Raw genomic sequence first — 26306 nt, 5'->3', positions numbered from 1 at the left:
ATCCCCAAGTCCTTGCTAATGTTTGTGATTGTCCCTTTTCATTGTCATTTTAATGAATATAAATGGGTGTCTCACTAAATGCAAGAATTCAAAATTAATATGCAGGAATCCATTGAACTTTTATCTGTCAACAGCAAAAAACAAAATGGATCTCAAAATCAAGAAAACTGTATTTATTTGTGGTTTTGTTTTAGATAGGGTCTCACTATATAGCTCAGGATGGCTTAGAATTCAGTCCTTCTGTCTCAGCCTCCTGAGTGTTAGAATTACAAGTGTTTGCCCTTATGTGCTTACCAGAAAACAATATCATAAAGTAGCAAAGATATAAAATACATGTAGAATCTATACCGTGGGAACTAGAAAACATGCAGAAAGAAACTAAAGATGTAGCATGGATGATAAAACCCAGAGACAGATATACGAGTTCAAACTGAAGATCAGAAAAGCAAAGCAGACAGCCAGTAGCTCTTACCTCTACCAAGGCTAAAATGAAGATCCTGTCTTCCCTGTGACTGGAAACTGAATCTCACATGAGACCCTTTTGCTTCTCCTTATATACCTCTATAGTGCTGGGATGAAAGGCATGAGCTGCCACCACCGCCCAGCTAGCTCAGTTGGTAGAGCGCAAGACTCTTAATCTCAGGGTCATGGGTTCAGGCCTCACATTGGGCACCAATATGTAGCACAAATAATAAACCCAGAGACAGATATTTGGGGTTCAAGCTGGAGATAAGAGAAGCAAAGCTGCCAAGCTACCAGAAAGTTCTTACCTCCACCAGGGCTGGGGCAATCCTGACCTCAACATGGCTGAAGACTAATTGCCTGAATATGAGGCTCTGCTCCTCTTTCTCTAGTGTTGGGATTAAAGGCATGAGCTCTGTTTCTCTTTTAGACTGATTCACTCTCATGTAGCCTGAACTCACAGAGATCATCTGCCTCTGTCTCTTGAGTCTTGGGATTAAAGATGTGTGTCACCACTGCCCAGTTTCTATGGCTGTGGCCAGCTTTGCATTCAGATCTTCAGTGGCTTTATTTGATCATAAACAATGTAACACCACATAAAAACAACACATGAGTAAATGGAATAGTGTGCCATGTTTACAAATCAAGACACAATATTAAGAGCTTATCTCCCTAGAGTCATTGTATTCTCACTCAAAATCATTAGCTGTTTAATTTTTAGAAGATAATGCCATTCTAAAATTTGCATAGGAATATAAAGAATTGAAAGTAACCAGGTGTGGTTGGTCTCAGCACTTGGGAGGCAAAGACAGACAGATCTCTGTGAGTGCATAATCAACCTGGTGAACCTATATGAACTTACAACATATAGTAAGTTCCATACCAGCCAGGGCTTCAGAGTGAGACATTGTCTCAAAGCTGCAGCAAAAGCCCTAAAGAAGCCATAACAGTTTTAAAGGAAGTACACAGTGTGTGGCTTCAAGACTTACTTTTAGTCCTGTCTGTCTGTTGGTTTCTGGGAAAGTTGTATATAACATATAGATATGTGGAACCCACGTTTATGAACTATGGACAAAGAGTAGTTTTTGCACCTTTAAGACTGAGTTTCAAGAAGAAGCCAGTGTGCTATAGACAGGTTATGAGTCATTTGACTTCTATATGTGCCAAAAAAAACCAACTTCTTTACCTTCCATCTTATAAAATATTAATCTAAAATCATTTTAGAACTAAATGCTAAAACTAAAAAGAATAGAATTTCTTTGAGAAAACATACAAGAAAATCTTGGTGACTTTACTATTTTTTAAGCACACTCAAACCATGAAAGAATATATGGGAGGGCATGGTGAAATTATCCAAAGTAGCCATGACAAGTTCTCTTAAAAGGACATTTGAAAAAGCAAGCTACAAACCAGGAGAAAAACTTAACAAAATACATGTTTAGGCTTGGATAAAGAGTTTACAGAGAGTTCGAGGCCAGCCTGGTCTCCGAGTCAGTGCCAGGATAAGCTCCAAAGCTACACAGAGAAACCCTGTCTCAAAAAACAAAACAAAACAAACAAAAAAAGGTACTTGTAACCCAACCAGAAGACATCCCAGCCCAAATTAGGAAGATCTTGACTGTGAGGGGAGGAAAATGTCAGTAGCCACTAGCGGAAAGTCATAGGTAAACATACAATCCCAATTTGGGAATTCCTGTGTGCTGTATTGTCTTTGGAAAACTTAGATAGGTTTTTGTTTGGTTGGTTTTGTTTTCTTGGGTTTGTTTGTTTGTTTGTTTGTTTTTTAAATGCAAACATTTACTTGCCAATTCAATTTCTAGATATTTACTGGAGAAAAGCAAAACATACAACCTTATAAAAATATAAATGAGGGGCTGGAGAGATGGCTCAGCAGTTAAGAGCACTGGCTGCTCTTCCAAAGGTCCTGAGTTCAATTCCTAGTAACCACATGGAGGCTCACAACCATCTGTAATGAGATCTGGTGCCCCCCTCTGGCCTGCAGGCATATATGCAGACAGAATGTTGTATACATAATAAATAAATAAATCTTTAAAAAAAAAACATAAATGAGAGTAGTGGTGGTGGTGGCGGCGGCGGCACACGCCTTTAATCCCAGCCCTGGGGAGGCAGAGGCAGGAGGATCTCTGAGTTCAAGGACAGCCTGGTCTACAGAGCAAGTTTCAGTACAGCTAGGGTTACACAGAGAAACTCTGTCTCAAAAAAAAAAAAACAGCCCCAAAGAGTAAGTGTGTATCCAGGCAATGATGGAGTGATGGAGCAACACAACACGCCTTTAATCCCAGCACTCAGCAGGCAGAGGCACATGGAACTCTAAGTTCAAGGACAGCCTGGGCTACACAGAGAAACCCTGTCTCAGGGAAAAAAAAAAAAAAAAAATATATATATATATATATATATATATATATATATATATATATATATATATAAAATCCCAAACTGGAAACAGTCCACATCTGTGAGCAAATAAGTGGGTAAGCAAACTACTGCAGCCAGTCAGTGGAAACTGTTGTCTACAGAACACCATTCACCACACACAGTGTGAACAAGTCTCAGAAACCATTATGCCAAAAGAAAGGAAGTATATACAAACAAGTATAAACTGTGTTTCTACACAGGAGGTGTTTTTAGAAATCTAAAGTTTAAGCTATTGTCACAGAAGGCCGATGAGGGTCAGTGTGAGGGGTTTGACTGCAGAGTAGCATGGGGGAATTTGAGGATGATACAGTTTGGTTTGTATGAGTCCTTACATGTTTATCAAGTTCTTTGGGTTGTGCCCTTAGACTGGATGTATATTACTGCAAGTAAAAATATATCAGTAAAGTTTATCGAAGGCATATGGTTTATTAAAGAACACGGGTTCAATACCGTATGCAGTAATTGATTTCCTCATCTTGACACCCTTTCTCCCTCCACACCATGTCTCATGCAGCACATCCTCTCCACTTTATGAGCTAGATCCTGCCTTCTGTCAAAGCTCCTCCTGCGTTTCCCTACCCTAAAGCTACTTGTCTGTGGGACCTGCAGTGAGGGCCTGCCTACCTGTGCCCTCTGCTTATTCACAGCAAACTGTGCAGACTGCCTTTGTGAGTCCTTTGTATACTCTCATTTACCTGGACTCTCCATGATCTGCTCTCTGAACTTTCTTGCCTTTGCACTCTTGTCTTCTAACTTGAGCTGTTGATTTGTTCTTAAATATTATCTTTTATTTCTGACCATGTGGTCTTCGTCTTGCTGATGGACTCATAACACCCTGTACTCTGCAGACTGCCTTTTTATTTGTTGCGTTACTATTCATCTCTCCCATTAGGTGAGGTTCTTTGAGGGCAGAGTCCATAGCTGTCAGGCTTACCTCTGTATCTTAGATTCTAGCCTAGTGCCCTGGGACAGAATATACAGAAAATACTTGAGTGAAAATGAAAGTTGGTTTTCTTTGTTTATAACCAAAGTGTGAAGGGTTGTCTTGCTATGTTGCTCTGCCTCAACCTTGTATTTCTGGGCTTAAGCAGTTCTCCTGCAGTAGGCCAAGTAGCTGGCATGTAGTATCAGACCCAGCTAGGACTGAAACAAATGATTTTGAAAACACTGTATTTAAAATCTACTTTTTAATTAGGGAAGTACTTCTATCTACTTCTTTAACAAGAAATATGTACTTAGAGTGTATGCCAGCTTCCTAACAGCATAGTATATGAGATAGGACTCTGGAGTCTAAGGAATAAAGTCTGTTTCAATCTAATAAAGTTAGACCATTTTAAGCCCATGCCATTCTTGCCCATTCAGAGGTCTTGACACTCCTTCCTTCCAAGTTGGCACCTTGCTTTGTAAGAATTCATTTTGGACTGAAATTTTTTAGTGTGCTCCTTCCCCAGGATCAGGAGTCTGCGTCCTCAGCAGTGCATGCTGGCCTCATTCATTTGCTAAGTATATTTGAAATGCAGATGGTCTGCTTTGCACACTTGGCAGTTTGCTTGAATTTTAGTTAAATAGTTCAGATTTCAGTGCATCTTTGGCTAAAGCATATCCATAGTTACTACTCTGCCGTGTGCAGATGAGACCAGTCTCCCAGTCTCATCCCTTCTTTCAATCCAGTGCTAATTGGCTAGTGCATATCTCATGCATTTCCTCACTCAGACAGTGAGTGTGTGGTTGTTACCTCTTCTCCCAGCTATAAGCCTACCTGACATTGCATAAGAATAGATCATGTAAGAAAACACCCAAGGAAACTGTAGTCACAATATAGAAGCAGCTGCTATCCACAGGAATGGTGACACAGGAAACTCCAGACATGCAGCAGAGGAACTTGCTGAAGGCAAACTTAGTTACTGAAGTGGTGATGGTAGTTGTGACAAAAAGTGCAAAAATATGCCAGGGGAAATGATGTTGGAGAAAGACTTCACTGTGAAAGAGTTCTCAGAGATGTTTCCCGACACTAAACACAGAATTAGTGTCCTGGGAGCTGAGCTCAACTCCAAAGTTTGAGCACTTGCCAAGGAGCAGAAAGCTGCTCATGACCCAGCACCAGCTGTCCGGGGAAGGGAAGACAGCCCTTGTCCACACTCAGGACCTGTTTTCTGGTTTTTGTTTTGGAGACAAGATCTCACTGTGTAGCCCCAGCTGGCCTGGAATTCAGTACATAGACCAGGCCAGCTTCAGATTTTCAGGAGTCATCCCTCCTGCCTCTTCTCCCAATTGCATATAGTAGGGTTACATACCACCACACCCTGCTTTAGATGAGTGTTCTGTAAGACAAATGTTCAGCTGTTTCTAGTGTATTAAATGCATATGTATTCATTTCACTTTTTTCTTTACCTGATACATATGTAATCTTAGAATTTTTAATGTTTGCGGGGGGACATGTTAAAGTTACTGGCTAATTGTAATTTTCACACTGACCCATTTCAGCTATTTATATACATGACTGCAAAGTGAAGGTTATCCACATTTGAAACTTTTGTGTGTGTGTGTGGTTGGAAGGTTCTACTTTGTTTTTGATTCTGAGGCAGCATCTCATTGTGTAACCAGGGCTGGACTTGAATCTATGAGCCATCCCCCTCAGCCTCCTGAGTGGGCTCTGAGATTATAGACATAGTATACAGCCACTGTGTTCATCCTGAGTTTTGCTTTTTGGGGGGCTTGGGGTTGGCCTGTTGTACTTCCTGTAATATAGTAGAACATTGCTTTAGAGCTCTTTGTTTAGTAGTTAACCACCTTCTTTTCCTTCACAGCTGAGAACAGCTGTCTGAGACCCATTGATAAAAACGGGAAGCTTCTTTGTCCAGGTAAATCTTGGCAGTTTTCAAAGACTAGCAGGTTCTCATTCAGAACACATGTACAATAAATAATGGCTTTGATATTTCCTGTTTAAGTTAACTTTGAGAAACTGACTTATGGACATAGTTCCATCTAGATATCTCATTTGTTACAGAAGTTCTTACACCATTTCTGTTTTCTTAAGTAAAAATACTTTCTGATGCTCCAGTCCTTGAAATCACAGTGTAGTCTAAGGGTCTTCATAACTTGATGTCTTAGTCTCTGCTTGTTTATTCTATTATAATACCAGTTATGAGTAGTCTGCTTCTTAATTTCTGATACCCCTTGTCATCATACCTGATTCAGTCACAGATGAATCTAATGACTAATGGTGCTCACTGTCACAACTTTAAATGTGGATGAAGCAAGTCCATCATGCAGATGTTTTCAATGCATATAAACAAGTTATGTTAGATATGAGTCATGTTTCTTAGCATTGTGGTACAAGATAATGAGAGTGCTGTAGGAATGTGGAAGTTAAACATAACCACTGTAGTCCCCCTTTTCTCCCAGTATTTATTCTTTTGAGTGTATATAAAAATCTAGTAATGGTGTGGTGGTACTGGATGGAACTAAGAGCCTTGCCTAGAATAAGTACAGACTCTCCTACTGAGCTACAGCCCAGCCTTCATCCTCTTGGTTTTTCAAAGAAAATATCATTTTGTTAAGAGTTAGGAATTCAAAATATTCACTTGGTTATCAAATTTCCTCATAGTACCAGATGCTTGTACTTTGGAGGAAGCAGAGGTGAAGATGGGAAGTTCCTTGGGACTGTGTCTGGGAAAAGCACCGACTTCCTCTCAGGTACAGTAAAGCCCAGCAGAAGAGAGTCTACCCTTCCTTACTAGAAATTCTGTATTTTGTTACTGGCCCATTTAATGCTCCAAGAATGCTGCTTTTCTGTAAAAAGTTACTTTAAATTTCCTTAAATTTTTATGTTATTAGACTACATATATATTTTCCTGTTGAAACCAAAGCTTATTTCTGAGGTTTGTGTTGATGGGGCTGGGTAAGGTTGAGTGGCCACCGGTTTGAACAAGTAGATATCATAACACTGACAGGGCTTAAGTGAGTCTTGCAGGGATATGATAGCTGTATACCAGCTCCCTCACCCTTGTCCTCTTCAGCATCCTACAAAGTGGACCAGTTGCCAGAAACTGCCTAGATAAAGAGCTGTTATTACCATAGCTCATTTACAACCTGAGTCAAGGCAAGTCTGACTTTGAACCTGTTCCCTATGGCTCCTGGATCCATTTTATTATTTTCCCAACCACTGCCCTTCAGTCTGCTTTCCTTGGAATGCTAGCATATAGCAGGCATGACAAGCTGTCACAAGAGAGGTAGATTAACATGGTGGGGACATTCATAGAAGTCTAATGCTCATGAGTGGCATTTTATTTTTCTTCAGGAAAGTGAAATTGTTAAATAATAATGTGAAATTACTCAATATCATTGTTTTCACAAAATTTGGTGCTTGTTTTATCTGCCTGCCTGTGTGTTTTGCAATGTTGGGTTAAACCTAGGACCTTAAGAATGCTGGGCAAACACTGTGTTCCCACCACTGAGATTTTTATTAATGCTCTATGGACATTTAGCTCTGCTTTTTTGGAAACACATAATAGGCTTCTAGGATATTTCAATTGAGGTAAATTATTTTCACACTCTGTCTTGCTCATAGCTGTTCCTGTTTTTTGCTCTGGGAACTGACATTCATCCTGGGACAGAGATGGAAGTCATAGTAGAAGAAACACTCTCAGTGAGAGATGTAAGTAATTACTTTGAGATTGGAGGCCATGATATCCTGTGCCAGGATCTGGAAGTCCTAAGATGAGGGCTTACACAATATATTTTCAGGATTTGTTTGTACTCATTTGAAGGCAATTATGAAGACTGATGAACCAACTGGGACTTTTAAATAAGATTGCTATTGTTACTTTTTACTTTTCTGATTATTAATAATATTATAAAAATTTAAGCTAAGCAGACAGGGTGGCACACACCTGCAATCCCAGCACTTGGAGAGTAGAAGAAGCATCTTCATTTATATAAGAGTTCAAGGCCAGCCTGAGTGACAAAAAACCCTGTTTGAAAATAGCAAAAAAAATGGATTTAAAAGAAAAGTATTAAAATCCTTCATTGTCTCTTATCCCATTACTTGTTGGTGTCATTAGGAACTGGGATTTTCAGTAAGCCTGCACGTCTGTGTTTAAACTAGGAGAATCTGAATGGACTGCACCTATTTTTGCTTAAAACATATATATATATATATATATATATATATATATATATATATATTTTCTTGTCTCTTCCCTTTTCAACTCAGTAGCAGCAAACAGCCCCAGTATCCAGGAGATAGCTGCTAGACTTAGCTACTTGGTTCTAGAAGGAGGAACTACTGTAGAGACTGGAGTCCTATTGTCAAAATGGAACAATTGAACTTCAGGGAGAATAACTGAAATCCTGTGGAAGAAAACTTACAAAAATTCAGAAAGGTGTTTGAAGAAGAGAAAAAAAAAATATGCTAAAATGCAGACACTCAGGAGGCTGGAGCAGGAATATTACAAGTCTGGGCAGCCTGTGCTACACAGTGAGGGCTAGGCTAGGTAGTTACATAGCAAGGACTTGCTACGTATATAGATACATGGAGTCCACATGTATGCCCTCATCTTCATGCTTACATAATGCAAACTCTACATGAAAATAACTGGTTACCTGGCCTGTAGTAGATACTAGGGACCAAAAAAGTCAGACATGTGTTGCGATTTCTGTCTTAAACTAGACCTCGAGTCACTGACAGACAATAAGAAGTTGTATTTTGCTTCACTTGCTCTTAGGTAATATCACTTCAAACTTTGATCTTATGGATGAGTTTGGGTTATGAATGTTTTTCCTCAGGAAGTTGGGTGTTATTATATTTTTGTTTTCTTTAATCTTTGGCAAGTGTTGTCTGGTGTTTTACATTGTGCTGTGAGGTCACGGCCTCCTGTGAGTTTGTGTAGAATTTCCTGGGTGTTAGTTCAGGCTGACCTGTCTTGTAGGATTCCTAAGTGTTTGTGTATCCAAAACTTGGTCATGTGTACCCTATTTGTCCTTTTAAGAAGTCAATGAATTAAATGTGTGCTTCGGTCTGCGTTGCTGGTTATTTAACCCTTAGTGACTGGAATTACAAGTGTGTACCACCCACCAGGCCTCATATTGTGAACAGAACTCTAAACTAAGTCCTTTAAACTAAGTATCTTTAAAAAAAAAATCACTAATGATCTGGACACTAGTGGCATATGCCAGTGGCAGAAACTATTTCCCCACCTGGATTGACCTACTTAGCTCCCAAAGGAGAGCTAGCTTGTGAATCATTGAAATTCTGTGTGTCTTTATCCAGGAACAATGAAATACATAATCAGACTTAAATTAGTCCTGGGCACAGAATTCAGGATTCTCCTCATACTATAAATCAGAAACAGAAAACTAACATTGAGGGATTTTTTTTTTTTTTTTACAGTGTTTAAAGATAATGCTGGAGAAATCAGGTCAGCAAGGTAAGCTATTTACCCTGATAATATAATCTTAACCACATACTTTAAAACAGTTATCTCTAAGCTTCGGTATGAATTCTCAAGCTTTCTTCCTTCTATGGGAGTTGTAGAAAAATATTACTAATCTTTTAAAAATCACAATAATTCAGAATTTAATTGCGTCCTGTTTATTTCAATATTTTGTGTTGTAAATTAGAACATATACTATGAATGAAGAAAATAATCAGTTGAAGATAATCGAAAGTGCTCCCCACCCAAGAACCGTGTCCATAAGTTTGGCAGGCACCATACTGCTCCGCTGAGTGCTCCCCTGTTCCCAAGCTCCTCTGTAGGCAAGAGTCCTGGCCCTGAAGTTAATAGACTGTCAGTGCAATGCGCTCCTGCAGTGCGTGTACATTACTTTGTTTATCCTCAGCAGTCCCAAGAGCTAGAAGTCATTCCCAGACATCGAATGGGGAGTATTTCTTTGCTTTCAGAACCCAGCTTCTTGTGGTTGTGCAGTGCAATGAAAAGATGGTGTTCACTTGTAACTCATTAGTGATTTTTTTGTTTGTTTGTTTGTTTGAGACAGGGTTTTCCTGTATAGCTCTGGCTGGACTGGAACTCCAGAGATCTGCCTGCTTCTGCCTCCCAAGTGCTGGCACTAAAGGCATATGCCACCATTGTCCGGATCAGTGGTGCTTTTTTTAAAGATACTTAGATTAATTTTAAAAATTAATATCCTAACATTTGTAGGCAGAGGCAGAAAGATCAAAAGTTGTAGGCCCCTGGGCATGATGGTGCAAACCTTTAGTCCCAGAAGGCAGAGGCAGTCAGATCTCTGAGTTCCCAGACATCCTGGTCTACAGAGTTCATTCCAGGACAGCCAGGGGTATGTAGAGAGACCCTGTCTCAACTGACAACATAGCAAAGCTCTGTTTCCAAATAAAAACAAAATGAGAACTGATGACACCTCTCATGATAGCCTTCCCTAGCATGTTCAAAGCTCTTGCTTTGATCTCCTACACCCTCCTGCCTCCTACCCCCCCCCAAAAAAAGGAAGAAGGAAGTTAGTTGACAAATCTTAACCATGTTTAAGCCAGTGCTAACAGCTAACCAGTTTCTTACAAAATGGGTACTGTGGAGAGTCAAACGTGGGGCCTTCTTACTTACTTGAGGGTAAATAAGAAATCATATTCCTTTGCCTGTTGGGTATATTTACTTATCAACACTGCTATTCTTTTAATAATCAGAATTTTTAACTTCCCCCTTCAACATTTTCCCCACAGAGAAACATTTAAAAAAAAAAAAAGAAACTGTCATTTCACCAGTACAGCTAGTCTACTAAAAACAGAACTCTAATCAAAATGTATTTAACATTTGTAAATACATCCACTTCATGAGCATGCCTTTCAGGAAGTACTATCTATTTTCATTAGATTACCTGCTAAGTAGATGGAGATAGTTTCCTGTATATCTTTAGAAATTTCCCAGGTGCAACAGCAAAATCAAATTTAATTTAAGGATTTCAAAAGAGATTCTATACTTGGGGGTAGGGGAGAGACCCGGCACTGATAGGTATATATGTATAAGTTACAAATGCATACATTACAAAGGTACAAAGTAAACACTGTAGCATCGCAGCAAGTACACTATGCCAAGTGTTCTTTTTAGTTTAATTTGTGTCCAACTGTGCAGTGTGGTAGACCCGAATTCTTACACTTGGCAGCTAAGTGTTACTCCTGAGCTAATCCCCAGTAAACATGTTTTGATTTATAAGTTCTTGCTGGGAGAAAAGCCAACTAAAGTTGAAGAAACAACTTAGTATTTTTCATATTGTGAAAGACATAATTTTCAACATGAATGATCCTGTTACTGGATGGGGCCTCACTGCTGCCTGTTTTCTCTGGAAGGCTATTCCTGCACACCCTTCTTAAAGCTTCCCCTCTAGAGTTCATCTTGGTGTTAATTCCCTCCTAGGAGAGATGTGGCACTTGCGGAAAATGGATTGGTGCTATGAAGCTGGGGAGCCTTTATGTGAAGAAGTAAGATTCTTTCTCTGTGTTTTAAAATACTTTATGTTGTGTGTGTGATGGGGGCTGGGACATGTCATATGTGCCACCGAAGGCCTGTAGAGGCCAAAGGACAACTTCATGCAGTCAGCTCTCTCATGCCGTCTTTATGTGGGCTCCAAGTTCACCTGGTTTGGGTGGCTCCCTAGCCCACCGAGCCATCTTGCTATCCCATCTCTTTCTACATTTTGCTCTTTAAAATGGTTAATCTTATTTCATATTTTTATACTCAATTCCCTCTTCCCATTATAGAAGCAATTCTAATGAAAGCTTTTATTCTTTAGAATTAAAAAAAAAATCTATGAATGTGTCTATGTTCAATTTTTCCAACTGGTTTTCTGATAAATGACAAGTGTAGGCTAGGTAGAAACATTTCTGACATGAATGATAAATCCCTGTGATGAGCAGGCAAGCCTGAGGAGTAGAACACAGAAAGCAGAGAAGTTCAGAAAGCAAGTGGCCTGGGAATATAGGAAAGCCTTTAAAGACATTCAGAAATTCCATCCCCCAAATACTTTAATTTAATAATTTCTCTGTAAATAAATGCTCCTACCAACCAGTCACATGGCCCAGCAGCAGGCGGGATTATGTCTAAGTAGTTGGAATCCAATTAGTCCAATTGTTTTAAATTGCATCAGACCTCCTCACCCACATTCTTAGCAGGTGGCCAAATGAAGCTCCGTACATCTTAGACAGCTGTGGTCAGCAGTATCCACCTGCCTGCCTTCCTGCTGTCTTGTGGTTGGTACAATCCGTCTGTGTGCCTTCCCACTCTAAGAATCGGCAGAGGTTACAGTAGGCATACCAGGGCTTCCACTGGGATACCCTATACCAGTAGTGAAATCCACAGAGCCACCTCTTGAGTCTTGGTGGGGATGGATGACAGAGTAAGAAGCAGGCATCAGAGAATCCTGAGGTCTCAAAATTAGGTAGCCTCTTTTCTGTTGTTTTTCCAGAGACAGTGTATTACTACATACCCTAGGCTAGCCTTAAGATTCCATCTTCCTGCCTCTGCCCCACAAATGCTGGGATTATAGACATCCACCATCATGCCTGGATATTTTCTTTATAATCAGTTCCTAAATCAGTGTCAAACAGTTAAACTCAAAGCAAATGCATTGCCTTAAGGCAATGCCCTCCCAAGCTCATCCCCATTCTAGACTTCATACTACATCTCTCTCTCCGGCCTTCCAAGGCCTCCTGGCCTTTCTACTCTCTCCTTGCCCCTTTCCATCACTTGGTTTTCCTTCCTCTTATCTAAATTACTTCAACAGCTTCCTAGCCTGGCAGGTGTTCCTTCCTGTAGCAGCATACATCTTAGTGGCTCTGTTTCTCTCCAACAGCTCAGGCCATTGTCCACTCCTTCCCTTCGTTTCCAGCTGCTTGCCACCTGGTGCTGTCCATTCTGCTCTTTCCTGTCTCTCAGCTCTTAATAGGCCACTGATGTCAGCCCTGACTTTTGCCTTTGTTCTTTTTTGTTTGTTTGTTTGTTTATCAAAAACTTCCTTCTCTTACTTCCTCTAGTTTTCCTGACCCAACCCTTTTCCCCAGCATCACTTACATTGCACATTTCCACAAATCATTCTCTCTTTCCTCACATCTTTCATGGTCCTTCTGGTTTGTGCCCACAGTTTAATGCGTAATGCTATTATGATTTTATAGTATGTTTTATCTCCTTTGTCTTTGGTGTCTCTTCATTGTTTACCTCTTAAAGATGATAGAAGCATGAGACTTTAAAAGATCCAATGATCTGTTTGTTCCTTTCAGAAGCCATAAGTGACAAAAAGAATTTCTGTGTTCCCAGGATGCAGCACTGAAGGAGCTCATGATATGCTCTGGAGATACTTTACTGTTAACTGAAGGAAAACTTCCTCCTCCGGTAAGTACAGTTTCTAAATAGCCTTTTGTAAGTAATGGTTACTGTTTTCTGATTACTATGATGATGGGGAAATGAGAAAATATAGGCAGTCTTAAAAAAACATTGACAGCTTTGCCAAAATCTTACCAGTCAGGCAGATTTCCTTCCTAACTTCTAAATAAAGTTAAAATATCCATATGTAAAATAAAATGTCCTCCATGTTTATATTTAACCTTTTTTTTTTTTTTTTTGAAAGGGGGCATCTCACTATATATCCTTGGCTGCCCTGAAAGTAGCTGTGTAGACCTAGACCAGGCTGTCCTTGAACCCAGAGACTCACCAGCCTCTGCCTCCTGAGTACTGGGATTAAAGGCATGTCTATCATACCAGGGTTTATATTTAATATTTTAACTTTATTAAGTCCAGAAATTACCATTGCTTCCAAACAAATAATTTATTGCCACTTAAATCTTATGTTCCCAGTGTTATATAAATTTATCTTGTTTTAATTTTTTAATTTATTTTTATTTTTGCCTGTATATTTGTCTGTGTACCTGGTGCCCACTGAGGCAAAAAAAGAGCTCCAGATTCCCTGGAACCGGAGTTATAATTGTGTATATAGTATATACAGTTATATATAATATATAGTTGCTGTGTGGGTGCTAACATGATTAGTACTTCAATTCTCTATAAGGTAGAATTAGTAAATCAAAAGGAATGCATGTTTTTAAAAGAATTTTTTGCTCTCTATTGCCAAATTGTTTTCCTGATACATTCCAAATGACAGACCTCTTAGAAAGTAAAAGGGCTCTCTCTCTCTCTCTCTCTCTCTCTCTCTCTCTCTCTCTCTCTCTCTCTCTCTCTCGTGTTGTGTGTGTGTGTGTGTGTGTGTGTGTGTGTGTGTGTGTGTGCGCGTGTGTGTATACATATGTACATAGAAGCCAGCAGTTGTGTGTGTGTGTGTGTGTGTGTGTGTGCGCGTGTGTGTATACATATGTACATAGAAGCCAGCAGTTGACATCAGTTATTATCCATTCACCTTACATAATGAGATGTAGTCTATCATTGAACTTGCAGCTGAACAATTCAGCTAGTCTAGTCATTCAGCTTGTCAGGAGTGGGATACCTACTTGTTTTTCTGCTTGGGGCTGGAGTCCAAACTCCAATCACCTGAGCCATCTGCCCAGCCTATTGTGATACTGTTTTTTGGGGGTTCTTTTGTTTTGTGTTTTGTTTTGTGTGTGTGGTGTGTGTGTGTGTGTGTGTGTGTGTGTGTGTGTGTGTGTGTGTGTGTGTGTGTGTGTGTGTGTGTGTGTGTGTGGTGTGTGTGTGTGTGTGTGTGTGTGTGTGTGTGGTGTGTGTGTGGTGTGTGTGTGGTGTGTGTGGTGTGTGTGTGTGTGTGTGTGTGTGTGTGTGTGTGTATGTGTGTGTGTTTAACAAGCATTGCACATCACTGCTTTTAAGACCAGTATTTATTCTTTTTTAAGGCAAAAAGATAAAATGTCCAAATTCTAATATTCAGATAAATGACATTCACTTATTAGAAAATTCAGACAGCATAGAAAGCTGTTTGTCAAACAATAAAGCTCTAAAAGGGAAAGCAGGAGTCACACCCATGTCTTTCCCCTTATTTCCCTGTATATCCTTCTAAGAAAAATATACTGTAACCAAGCCTTGCAGTCCAGAGAGGTTGAAACAGGAGGACAGTGAGCCCCATGTCAAAAGGAAAAGAAGAAAGAAAGGCGGGGAAAGAGGTGTTCAAGATGTGCCTATTTATAAGCTGCAAGTTCCATGCATCCTCTGCACTGTGCCCTGAAGGGTCACATCTCTTCATTATTAAACTCAGGTTCTGTGTCTGGATTCACCTAACCTTGTCTTGAGGACCGCATATCAGATCTTTCCATAGTTTCATAATTTTATTTGACTTTGCACAATGATCTTTAAAGTTAACATTTAAATAGGTATGATATAAAATTCCAAATACCTCAAATGTTAGGCCTGAAAAAATTGGGATGCCTTCTCTTCCCAGTCCTCCATGTAGACATCTGATTTTTTTCTGTAGCCTCCAGAGGTTTACATTTCAGTGTGTGTACACTCAAGTATGTGTCCTGTATGTATGCAGTATACATATACATGCATGTGTCTATTTTTCATTTGCACAAAGGTTAATATGCTATATACCGTATTTTGTGCATAGTCCATACTAACTTTGAATTCATGGCAGTCCCTCTGCCTCAGCTTACCTGACTTTTATCTAGTTTTTTCATTTGTATTTTATCTCTAAGTATGTGTTGTATCAGTACATAGGAAGTTTCTCATCCTATTAGTAACTACATGGTAGTCCACTGTGTGGAGGTACTTGTGTTGTGTGTCTGTGGACAGAAGGAAGGACCTTGCCTGTGCTAGTCTCTTACTCTAATTTATATAGCCAGCCTCTTCTCAAAGAACACTGTAGAGAAATGTGCGTGTGAGGGCTGGAGAGACGGCTCAGCAATCAGCATGTGCTGCTTTTACAGAGGACCCAGGTTTGGTCTCCAGCACAACAGTCGGCCATTCACATGGACTGCCTGGAACTCTCTAGAAGTGACAGTGAGTCTTAAAACACTCTGTTCTTTCAGGGCTTCTTGAAGATGCCCATCTGGTGGTACCAGCCTGCAAAGCTGACAGGACACTATGAGAATCGGGACCACTCCAACTGTGCCTCTTCTCAAGGTAGCATCTGGGGAGCTGCTCCTACCCAAGGTAAGAACAGTGCTCTGAGAGTCAGCTGCAGTACTCACCTCAGAAATGCCAGGCTGAGGAGCTGGGGCAGTGCCTCAGCAGTTAAGAGCACTTGTTGCTCTTGCAGAGGACCTGAATTCAGTTCCCAGCACCCACATTGTGGCTCTCAAACATCTGTAACTTCTCTCCAGAGTCTCTAACACCTTCTTCTTGGCTCCTCAGGCACTGCATGCACATGGTACACAGACTACTTGCACACAAGCACCCATACACATAAAATAAAAGTATATATTTACATATATATGTACATATATATGTATATCTGTACATATATATTTATATGTGTATATATACTTTCCATATGTATATATATGGCAAGTTGAAAATCAAAACCTAGTCATTTCTTTATAACCTCTTTCATACTAATATTCATTTTTAAGCAGTGATTTGTAAACTCTGGGAAGCGCTGTGATCTTAGCAATTGCCCTAGTTTGCTTTATGGTAAAACACCATGACCAAAAGGAACTTGGGAAGGAAAGGCAAATGAGCCTCATACTTCACATGCTTGTTCATCACTGAGGGAAGTCAGGATAGGAACTCTGGCAGGAACCTGGAGGTAGGAACTGCCGCAGAGACTATGAAGGAAATATGCTTACTGACTTGCTTCTCAGACTCACATTCAGCTAACTTCTTGCAGAGCTATTTGTCCAGGGGTAGCACTGCCCACAGTGGGCTGGGCCCTTCTACATCAATCAATAAAATGTTCTACAAGCAATCTGATGGAGACACTTTGCTCAGTTGAGTTTCCCTTTTCCCAAATGACTCTAGTTTATAGCAAGTTGACCAGAAAATGAACTAGCATATAGAGATCTTGAGTATCCCTGATACCTGGTACTTTCTCAAAGGCCTTGATGTAGCAGCTCTCAAGGGCCTCAGGACCACAGTCCCACTTTGTCATTCCCATGACTGCAAGGGTAGGAGCCAGAGCTGGAGCCCATAGTTCTGGGCCTTCCTGAGTCTTTACCAAAGCCTCTAGGAGCTGCTCGTTGGGTGTCGTCCAACTTGACTTGTTTGAAATACAGACAGCATGAACTTGCTGTGAATTCAGACTACAACTCATGCATTACAGTGGATACAAGTCCCCAGCAGGGAGGGAACTGCCTTTGTAAAGTTTCACTTCACTATCTCAAGTGTGCTTCATCCCTGTAAGTGTGGATTAAGGGAATGCATGTGTTTTAGAGGTCCACCTCTTTAGAGATAAGGTATGGTTGCTACATCTTTTACTTAACCTTGAACCTTTTTTGGTGCCTTGAAGTATTTCATCTTATAACAGTGTTTGCTCTTATCTTAAACCTCCATGATGAAATCAATATAAATGAGTCACATTTTCTCTCCTAAGTGTCAGCTATGACATTTGCAGAGGATCATTCTGATTATGTCATGTATATTCATTGTCAATAGTTCTAAAAATGTCTAGATGATGGAACTCATGATTGTACATAGAGAGATGGCAGGTTTAGACAGCATGTTTAACCTGTTTCTCCTTGAAAGTAAAGAGAAAGGTTCACCTTGGGTGCATTGCTTCTATGCCACAGTGGGAACTCTTTCATTAGAATTTCTGAGTGTTTGGGGACGTAAGAACCACTGGTAAGCTAGAAGTGGTAGAGTGCACTTACCTCCAGGAGACCAAAGCAGGAGGATTTAAGAGTCCAAGGCCAACCAAAGAAACTTACCAAACCCAGGAAGAGAACTTCTTCATTTAATAGTGTAGAATCAACCTGCAGTTTCTTAGTATGTGTTACCAAGATACTCCACAGTAATCAAAGAAATACAATTAAAACTTAAAACAAAAATGAGTGTAGATATCCTGAACTTAAATTTTAGTTACTAGTGTTTATATTGTTTTCCATGAAAGAATATTTGAGATGTCCCCCTATCTCGTGTGTGTGTGTGTGTGTGTGTGTGTGTGTGTGTGTGTGTGTGTGTGTGTGTGTGGTGTGTGTGTGGTGTGTGTGGTGTGTGTGTGCGCGCATGTGTGTATGTGGTGTGTGTGTGTGGTATGTGTGTGTGCGTGTGTATGGATGTATGTGTGTGTATGTGTGTGTGGTGTGTGTGTGCGTGCATGTGTGTATGTGGTGTGTGTGTGTGTGTGGTGTGTGTGTGTGCATGTGTATGGGTGTATGTGTGTGTGTGTGTGTGTGGTGTGTGTGTGTGTGGTGTGTGTGTGTGTGTGTGTGTGTGTGTATGGGTATATGTGTGTGTATGTGTGGGGAGGGGTGTGTGGGGTGTGTGTGTGGTGTGTGTGTGTGTGTGTGTGTGTGTGGTGTGGTGTGTGTGTGGTGTGTGTGTGTGTGTGTGTATGGGTATATGTGTGTGTATGTGTGGTGTGTGTGGGTGTGTGTGTGTGTGTGTGTGTGAGTGTGTGTGTGTGTGTGTGTGTGTGTGTGTGTGTGTGTGTGTGTGTGTGTGTGTGTGGCGTGTGGGGGGGGTGTTTTCTTGGGGTATATGTGGAAGTTGTAGGACAACTTTGTAGAGTTGACTCCTTCCTTCTATCTTTACATGGGTTTAGGAACTTGAACTCATGTCACCAGACTCCCACAAAAAAGAACCTGTATGTGCCGTGCCACATCACCAGCCACCATGTTTATGGTTTTTGAGACAGGATCTTGCTGTATGGCCCTGACTAGCCCAGATAGTAGATAAAAGTGACGCAGACATTAGTGATCTTCCTAACCCTGCCTCCAAATACTGGGTTTGTTTGCTCACCACCCAGGCATTGTCTTTTGGTTTGGGTTTTTTGGGGTTTTTTGTTTGTTTGTTTGTTTGTTTGTTTTAAAGATAAATAGATCCTCTTGTTAAGATTTGCTTCATTCCATGAATATTTACTCTAGAGTCCACCATAGCAGACATTGGTAAACAAAAACCATGACTGCTTGCCTCCTTTTGAAAATCCTGCTCTTAAATATGCACACACACAGGGAACCACAGAAAAATGAAAAGTTCAGTTAAGTGTTCTGAGAAAGAAAAAAGACATATAGTATCTGGTCAGCAGTCTTCTGTGGGGCAGGGAGGAATGCGAAAAGCAGCCAGCAGGGAGGTAGCATTAAGTGTAAGCCATCACACTCCCTGGCTGCTGAATGGCTCAGGTCAGCAGTTCAGACTGCTCTAGTGAGCCTGTTTACAGTCTTGAGAACATGGCAGTGTACTTGGGAAACATGAAGTAAGGAAGGTTAGGTTCTTCCCAATCATGCATCTCTGTCCTTTTGAAGGTGTTCCTGGCCCCAAGCCTGAAGATGTTTCGCTCTTCTACTTGGGAGATGTGGAGATCTCAGAAGAGGCCACATTAGTGGAACTGAAGTCAAAGGTCAGGCCCCTTCCTGAAGCATTCTTTGGTGTTGATATGGCTGCTTCCAGGGAGATATTAATTAATATATTCTTCTATTTCCTCTTCCCCCAATTACAGTCTGTCCTGATATGGCATGTGTTATATGCCATGGTCAGGGGTAAGTATCAGCAGGCAGCCCACGCTCAACACAGACACTTCTGGTATCTGTTGGTGCCGTTGTTCTGATAGCTTCCACTCACCCAGTTCTCACAGGCATGCTGTGCTTGTGTTTGGATCTGTCCTCAGGGGCCCATGGCTTATGTTCATTTTGACTTTTTAGGAAATGTGGCTTCTTGAACCATCTGTAAAGCATTCCCTTTGGCTCTTCATTTATACTGTTTGTACATTGTGATCCACTTGTTGAATGTCATTAGTTCCAAGCTGTGTTATAGGGGTTTCCCTTGGTCAGCTGAGAGCTGACTAGATTAGGATGCTAACCTGGACATTGTTGTCTTGTGTGTCACATTCTCACCATGCAAATGGGAATGCTGGATGATATTATAGCACAGTAATGAAACCGTTTCTTGTGCTGTTAGACTGTGGTGAACACTGCGAATGAAATAACCCTCCTTGAGAAAAGCAGTGGCTCCATTCCCAAGAAAACAAGTAGGAAGACCTTGTTATTCCTGGTATCAGTTGAAAGACAAAAAATGGCCATTTTTAGGTGAAAAATTGATGCAACAATGGCTGCTTTCTGAGCTTCATCCCCCGTACAAAGGGTGCTTAAAGTCCTATCACCAAAGAGCAGATGTGTTTGCAGACTTGTGTTCATATAGACGAAAACTGAAGAGGAGCCTTGCTTTCCTTAAGCAGGCTCTGTGTGTATGAGTTATACACATATAGAATTGATTCTTAAGTGGCTTTGTAAAAACATGATTAAGTTTTTCAATTTGTGTGTAATGGTATAAGCCTTTAGTTCCAGCACTTGGGAGACAGAGCCAGGTAGAGCTCTGTGAGTTCAAGGCCAGCCTGATCTACATAGTGAATGCCAGGACAGCCAGGACTACATAGTCATACCCTGTCTGAAAACAACAACAAAAAATTTTAGCCATGAATACACACACCTATAACTACAGTACATAAGAGGCCAGGCAGGAGGATTATCCAAGCTGGGCAGCAGAGCAGGAACCTGTCTCAAATGTTAAAAATAGTAAAATAGATTTTTCTTTTTTAATTTGAATTTAGAAATAAAAAGCTCAGTTTTTCTGGCCTGTTTCAGTGAAAGGATTATAAAAAGTACCAGGATATATTTCATACAGAGATATTTCTGTAATGTTTTGGTTATTTTGGTTTTTGAGTCGTTTGTTTGTTTTGAGACAGGATATGATATATCCCAGGCTGGCCTGGAATACAAACATGTAGTCAAGGATGACCTTGAACTCCTAATCCTCCTGCCAACACCTCCCAAGCGCTGTAGTTGTGGGCATGTCCTATCACACCAGACTCTTCTGTGGTTTCCAGTAGATTTATTGACATTCTGACGCTGAGGTGCTCATCCCTCAGCGTCAATGTAGTGTTTCATTCAGATGCTGTGGAGTGCTTTTAAAATTAGGGGCAAGATGTCTGTTTCTTTTTTTAGGCCATGGCCTTGCCCTCTGTCTTGAAGCTTGCAGTCCAGTCCACAGCCCTGCTTAGAGTCTGGACATTAGAGAACAAGCACCCCAGCAGACTCTTGCGCACTGACTGGAGGCAACTCAAGTAAGTGTCTCAGTGGATTCCTGGCTGTCTTCCTGCTGCCACTGTAGGGGCTAGGGAGCAAGAAGGGCCCATGAGGGAAGCTGTCCCATGGGTCAAATTATCCCAGACAACCCATCCCTAGGAACTTGTAATTTTGGATAAGCTTTTTGTCCCAGGTTAACTCTGGGATAATATCAGCCTCCATACTAAGATCAGACATAGCTTTGTGTATTTTCTCTGTGCTCTAGAGACCACAAGATCATAACCTAAAGGATTTAAGATATTCAGGGCACACACATGGGATTAGCTAGCTGTTCCACCTCCAGATATCTAGTGGGAATGTTTGGGGCAATTGATTTTGGTTTCCTTTAGCAAAAGCAGCCCTAACATGTTCTTCCATGTCTGTCCAATTATCAGCCAAAAAGCACCCCAACCAACTGTGGCCAGAGGGGTGTTTCACTGGTATCTGACCATCTTCACAGAGCTGGGCCTTCATGTGTAGTGAGGAATGACCCAGTGTCCAAGTAGTAGCCACAGCAGTATTGTAGGTGCCCTCCCTTTCTGGCTACTTGAATGCAGCACTCAGAAAGCACCCCTTTCTTTCAGAAAAATATTTAGAATTGGAGCCTGAGGCTTAGAGAAAACCTAGTGGTTTACTCTGTTACTCTGTTTCAATTCCCAGGGAGTACAGACTGGGCCGGAAAGCAGAAATTTGCTTAGAGCTTCTTCAAAAGGAAGAAGACTTGGGGTAAGGTAGTTTCCCTGATAATGTAGGAGCCTGATCATAAATGCAATGTTCCCACTGCTTCTGAATAGTCCCAACAGCTCCATCTGTGCCTGGGTGTGGCTGAAACAGGAGTACCACAAGTTCAGTTCAGCCTGGGCTATATAGCAAGAACTTGACTCAAACAAACTATAGATTGTGATCTAGAGATCTGTGTGGCTTTCTTATAATTCACTCTGGTGTTAGCAGCAGCATGTATTAGCTTTTCCGTCATACCCAAGAGTTATTGAGCTCTTGACAACCCGAGGCATTAAAGGATGCACACCCACAGGGCTCCACAGGGCATGTGATTTACAGTGGCTCCTGTCACTCTGCTAACACACTGTGCGCTGAGTGGTGTATTTGCATGTGCCTGTCTCCTGGTCTATTATGGAAGTGCTTTGAAAGCAAACTGTTGATGTTTTCATTGCTGCAGTCCCAAGACCTACAAATAGTATCTGTGATGTAGTAATTATTTATATACTAAAGAAGTACTCCCAAATCATCTATATGCAAAGCATTTTGTGCTTTTTACACATAGAGAAAATGTTTGTATGACCTTTATGAGTATCAGTGAGGGGGCCAGACAGTGGTGGTAGTGCACGCCTTTAATCTCAGCACTTGGGAGGCAGAGGCAGGTAGATCTCTGTGAGTTTGACGCCAGTGTATAGAGTGAGTTCCAGGACAGGCTCCAAAGCTACAGAGAAGCCCTGTCTTGAAAAGGCAAAATAAATAAATAGAAATCAGTGATTACTGCTTTCCTTCTCCCCACTGCAGTGAGATTGCTGTCAGCCTGTTCTGAAAAGTGCCCTTCCATGCAAACCAGACCCTATCTCACCCCCAGTTCCTTTCTAAGAGGGCATTTGAAGACAGGGAGGTTAGGGGCCAATTGGTGTGAACACTTGGAATCTCTTAAATGCTTGTATAAATGCTTGAAAGTTGAGGTCATGGTGGTTTCTGGTCCCACACGCAGAGCTCATTGAGTACTGATTTTGCTCCAAGTCCACGTTGAGTGTTTTATCATTTATATGCCTCCTGAATTGGCAAATGAAAACAGATCATCATGTTGATAACTTTTCTGTGCTGTGATTCTACTAAGCCTTTTCCCCAAAGGGCGTATAAATCTGTATTTTATGAGCATGGGTGATTGTTGTATATATTTTTCATGTTTCTCCAGAAGTTTCTTAGCACACAATCTGATTGGTTTGAAGCCCTTTTATCCAGAGTGACCTGACTCTGGATGTTTGTTGTAAACAGTGTCTTTTTTAAAGCCGGGCGTTGGTGGCGCACGCCTTTAATCCCAGCACTCGGGAGGCAGAGGCAGGCGGATCTCTGTGAGTTCAAGACCAGCCTGGTCTACAAGAGCTAGTTCCAGGACAACCTCCAAAGCCACAGAGAAACCCTGTCTCGATAAAACAAAAAACAAAACCAAAAAAAACCAGTGTCTTTTACAGTAGCAGTAGCCTTGTACCACCCAGCTGTGTCTTGCACGTACTGCTTGTCACGCTGCTGCAGGACCTCTGCTGCAGACTTGAGGTGGGAAGCCTTGCCCGCCATACCCTGCAGCATTCATCTTCTCTGTGCTTTTGCCTGCTGCCCATTTTGTTCATCTATAGCCCCCGGGATGTGCTGCTGAGGACACAGCTACGCATCCCTGGTGAGAGGGCCTACACCCTGGCGATGGACCTGGTATGGGACACCACCCGAGGATGGACTGCTGGCTCCTTGAGGCAGAGAGTGGCTGATTTCTATTCTCTGCCTGTGGAGAAGATTGAAATTGCCAAATATTTTCCTGAAAAGTTTGAGTGGCTTCCAATATCTAGCTGGGTGAGTTGGGCTTTCTCAGGGAAAGCAGAGCTGGTTGACCTGAAAGCTTTTCATAGTAACAGACAGTCCAGTTAAAACTTCAAATTGAATTTTATTGATACTTGATTTTCCAATAGAATCAGCAAGTTGCCAAAAGGAAAAAGAAGAAAAACCAAGATACTTTGCAAGGAGGACCATATTACTTGAAAGATGGAGATACTATTGGCATTAAGGTGGGTTAAAAGTGAATTTACCTGCTGGGCGGTGGTGGCACACACCTTTAATCCCAGCACTCTGGAGGCAGAGGCAGGAGGATCTCTATGAATTCTAGGCCAGCCTGGACTATAGAGCAAGTCCCAAGACAGTCTCCAAAGCTACAATTTACCATTTTGAAACACAAGGATCAAATATTTTATAGAGAAACTTAGCAGATAATCTCATTTTATATGAATTATTTCAGAGAATGAATAAGAGGGAAAGGCAGGTAACTCACTGCATGAGGGAGGGAAAGCCTTGAGACCAGCACTGCCGAGGACAATGAAGAAGGATTAGGCCAGCTTGCTTCCAATCCCCCTTGGCCTAGTTTCTTTGTCGATCACTATGATAAAATCCCTGACAAAAGCAACTTAAGGGAGAAAGGGCTGCTTGTAGGTCACAGATCCAGGGTACAGCCTGTCACTCTAGAGAAGTCACAGGAGCAGAGTGTGAGAACCCTTATCACATCACAACCATAGTCAGCAGACTGATGATGCTGCTGCGCGCCTTCCCCATTTTACACAGTTCAGGAGCTCGTGTCCAAAGAGGAATGGGTGCCACATCCGTAGTATGGAGGTCTCCCCACCTCAGCTAAGATGAACCGTCACACCCAATAAACACAAACCTCTAACTCTAAATAAAACACTAGCAAACAGCCAAGCTTGGTGCCTTATACCTGTAACCACAACACTTGGGAGTTGGAGGCAGGAGGATTCTAAGTGTCAGGCCAGTCTAGACTTTAAATGTATTTTTTCATTTGTCTCTGTGTGTGTATAACTATCTATACACACCTATGCATGCACAGAGGCCAGGGAGAGGACATTGAGTATCCTGCCCTTGCTCTTTGTACTACATTCTTTTGCTGAACCTGGAACTAGACTGATGGCCAGGTGGTCCTCCTATCTTCATCCCTCGTAATGCAGAGGTGGCAAGCATGGGCAGACATGCCTGACTTCTTGCACATAGTTGCTGGAGATTTGAATTCTGGTTCTCATACTTGAACAGCAAGTACTCTTACCTGCTGAGCCATCCTCCCAGCCATAGGAAGGCTAGAACAGGCTCTACAAAGTTGTCTTCTTGTCTCCACACATGCTGTGACATGCAAATATTGACTGAAAAAGTAATCTAGAGTTTTTCAAAAATCAGTTAAATCTTAAGTATCTTGTAAATTTGAACAGTTTGCTACATGCCTATTCTGAGTGTATGCCACACTGAAGACTTGGTCTTTATTGTTTGGAATGTAGAATCTCCTGTTTGATGATGATGATGACTTCAGCACAGTCAGAGATGACATTGGAAAGGAAAACCAGAAACAGCTGGCTCTAGGGAAAAAGAAAAGGTAATTCCAAGGCTTGGCCAGACCCCACTCAAGGCCACCAGGAGTGAAAACCTGGCACTCTTGCTTCCTTTTCAGACATCTCATCTGATCTTCTGCAGGGCCCTAGTTGTCACCCAACAGTGTTCCAGGTCAGACCCTGTCATGTTCATCCCCTTGAAGGGTTGGAATGTTGTGGATTGGTATTGCTGTCTCTGCGCCCTGTGTTCAGCAAGGCATACCCTATTTGCACACTACTGGAATGGTTGTGTCCTCACCAGCCAGCACTGCTTCCCACTTTTTTCCATCTTTATTTTTTTTGAGACTTCATGTTATTACAGGCTTCCAGATTCAAAAGCCACCAACAGGGCTCATTTTGAACTCGATTTCCTAAAAGACCAGCACCACTGTTACCTACACACCCTCTCAGAGAGCATGCTTGCCCTTCACTGATAGCCCAACACAAATGGTGGGAGCATGGCACTTTGCTGCCATGTGTGGGTGAACCTCAGAGTAACTGGTGGCATCAACACTAGTTTATCTGTAGAGCATGTCTCTGTTGAGTGTGATGGCTGGGGTCAGGAGCTAGGGCTACTGGTATAAACATACCTGCTAGTAGAAAGGCCAACAAGCTAATAAAAACATAAGTTAAAAAGTATGAGCAGACAGTTCACAAAGGGAAGTACAGACAGCTTGTCAGCATACAGAAAATGCTCAACTAAGTTCATTCATCAACAGAATGTCACTTCAAGCCACTCCACATCCACTAGCATTGCTGAAATGATGCCATCCTGGTAAGAAGACAGTGCCTGGGACAGTCACCCAACTGGCAAGTGTAGAGCTAGAACACCACTTTGGACTACTGGGGGAGCACACACCTGTCACACAGCAGTACCCTTGGAAACTCACTTTTAACAGACACAGCAGAAAGTACACTGTAGCCTGAGCTCTGCCTTAGCATGAATCTGTCATGGGAGTCATTCACAGAGGGCACTGTGCAGTGTGAACACCAGGCCAGCAGCCACAGTGCCATGATTGTGTGTTTGGGAGTCACAGTGAAGATCGGCCTGTTAAGTTGTGAGAGAGGGCAGGGACTGAGGGAGCAAAATGGAGCTGCCTTAACTGTCACATAGATGTATGGGCATGATGTGG

The 26306-nt window shown here is 41.6% G+C and overlaps 1 protein-coding gene across 4 annotated transcripts in view; it reads left to right on the top strand.

Annotated features, from left to right (window-relative positions):
• The window catches only part of Usp40 (ubiquitin specific peptidase 40), a 74897-nt gene that overhangs the window by 45788 nt on the left and 2803 nt on the right, over positions 1–26306 (top strand). For all 4 annotated transcript variants that reach the window (XR_004768722.1, XM_027397481.2, XM_035441104.1 and 1 more), the window contains 13 exons: positions 5706–5759; positions 6506–6594; positions 7469–7555; positions 9290–9326; positions 11283–11347; positions 13179–13253; positions 15851–15974; positions 19223–19317; positions 20918–21036; positions 21698–21763; positions 23395–23605; positions 23722–23817; positions 25084–25178. Coding sequence is in view for 3 of the 4 variants with exons in the window: in XM_027397481.2 (XP_027253282.1) it covers positions 5706–5759; positions 6506–6594; positions 7469–7555; positions 9290–9326; positions 11283–11347; positions 13179–13253; positions 15851–15974; positions 19223–19317; positions 20918–21036; positions 21698–21763; positions 23395–23605; positions 23722–23817; positions 25084–25178 (1213 nt within the window). In the remaining variant the exon portion in view is untranslated. The remainder of the gene's footprint in view (positions 1–5705; positions 5760–6505; positions 6595–7468; positions 7556–9289; positions 9327–11282; positions 11348–13178; positions 13254–15850; positions 15975–19222; positions 19318–20917; positions 21037–21697; positions 21764–23394; positions 23606–23721; positions 23818–25083; positions 25179–26306) is intronic.

This window comes from Cricetulus griseus, chromosome 2 (genome assembly GCF_003668045.3).
Source record: "Cricetulus griseus strain 17A/GY chromosome 2, alternate assembly CriGri-PICRH-1.0, whole genome shotgun sequence".
Lineage (NCBI taxonomy): Eukaryota > Metazoa > Chordata > Mammalia > Rodentia > Cricetidae > Cricetulus > Cricetulus griseus.
This window is presented reverse-complemented; position numbering and strand designations above follow the sequence as displayed.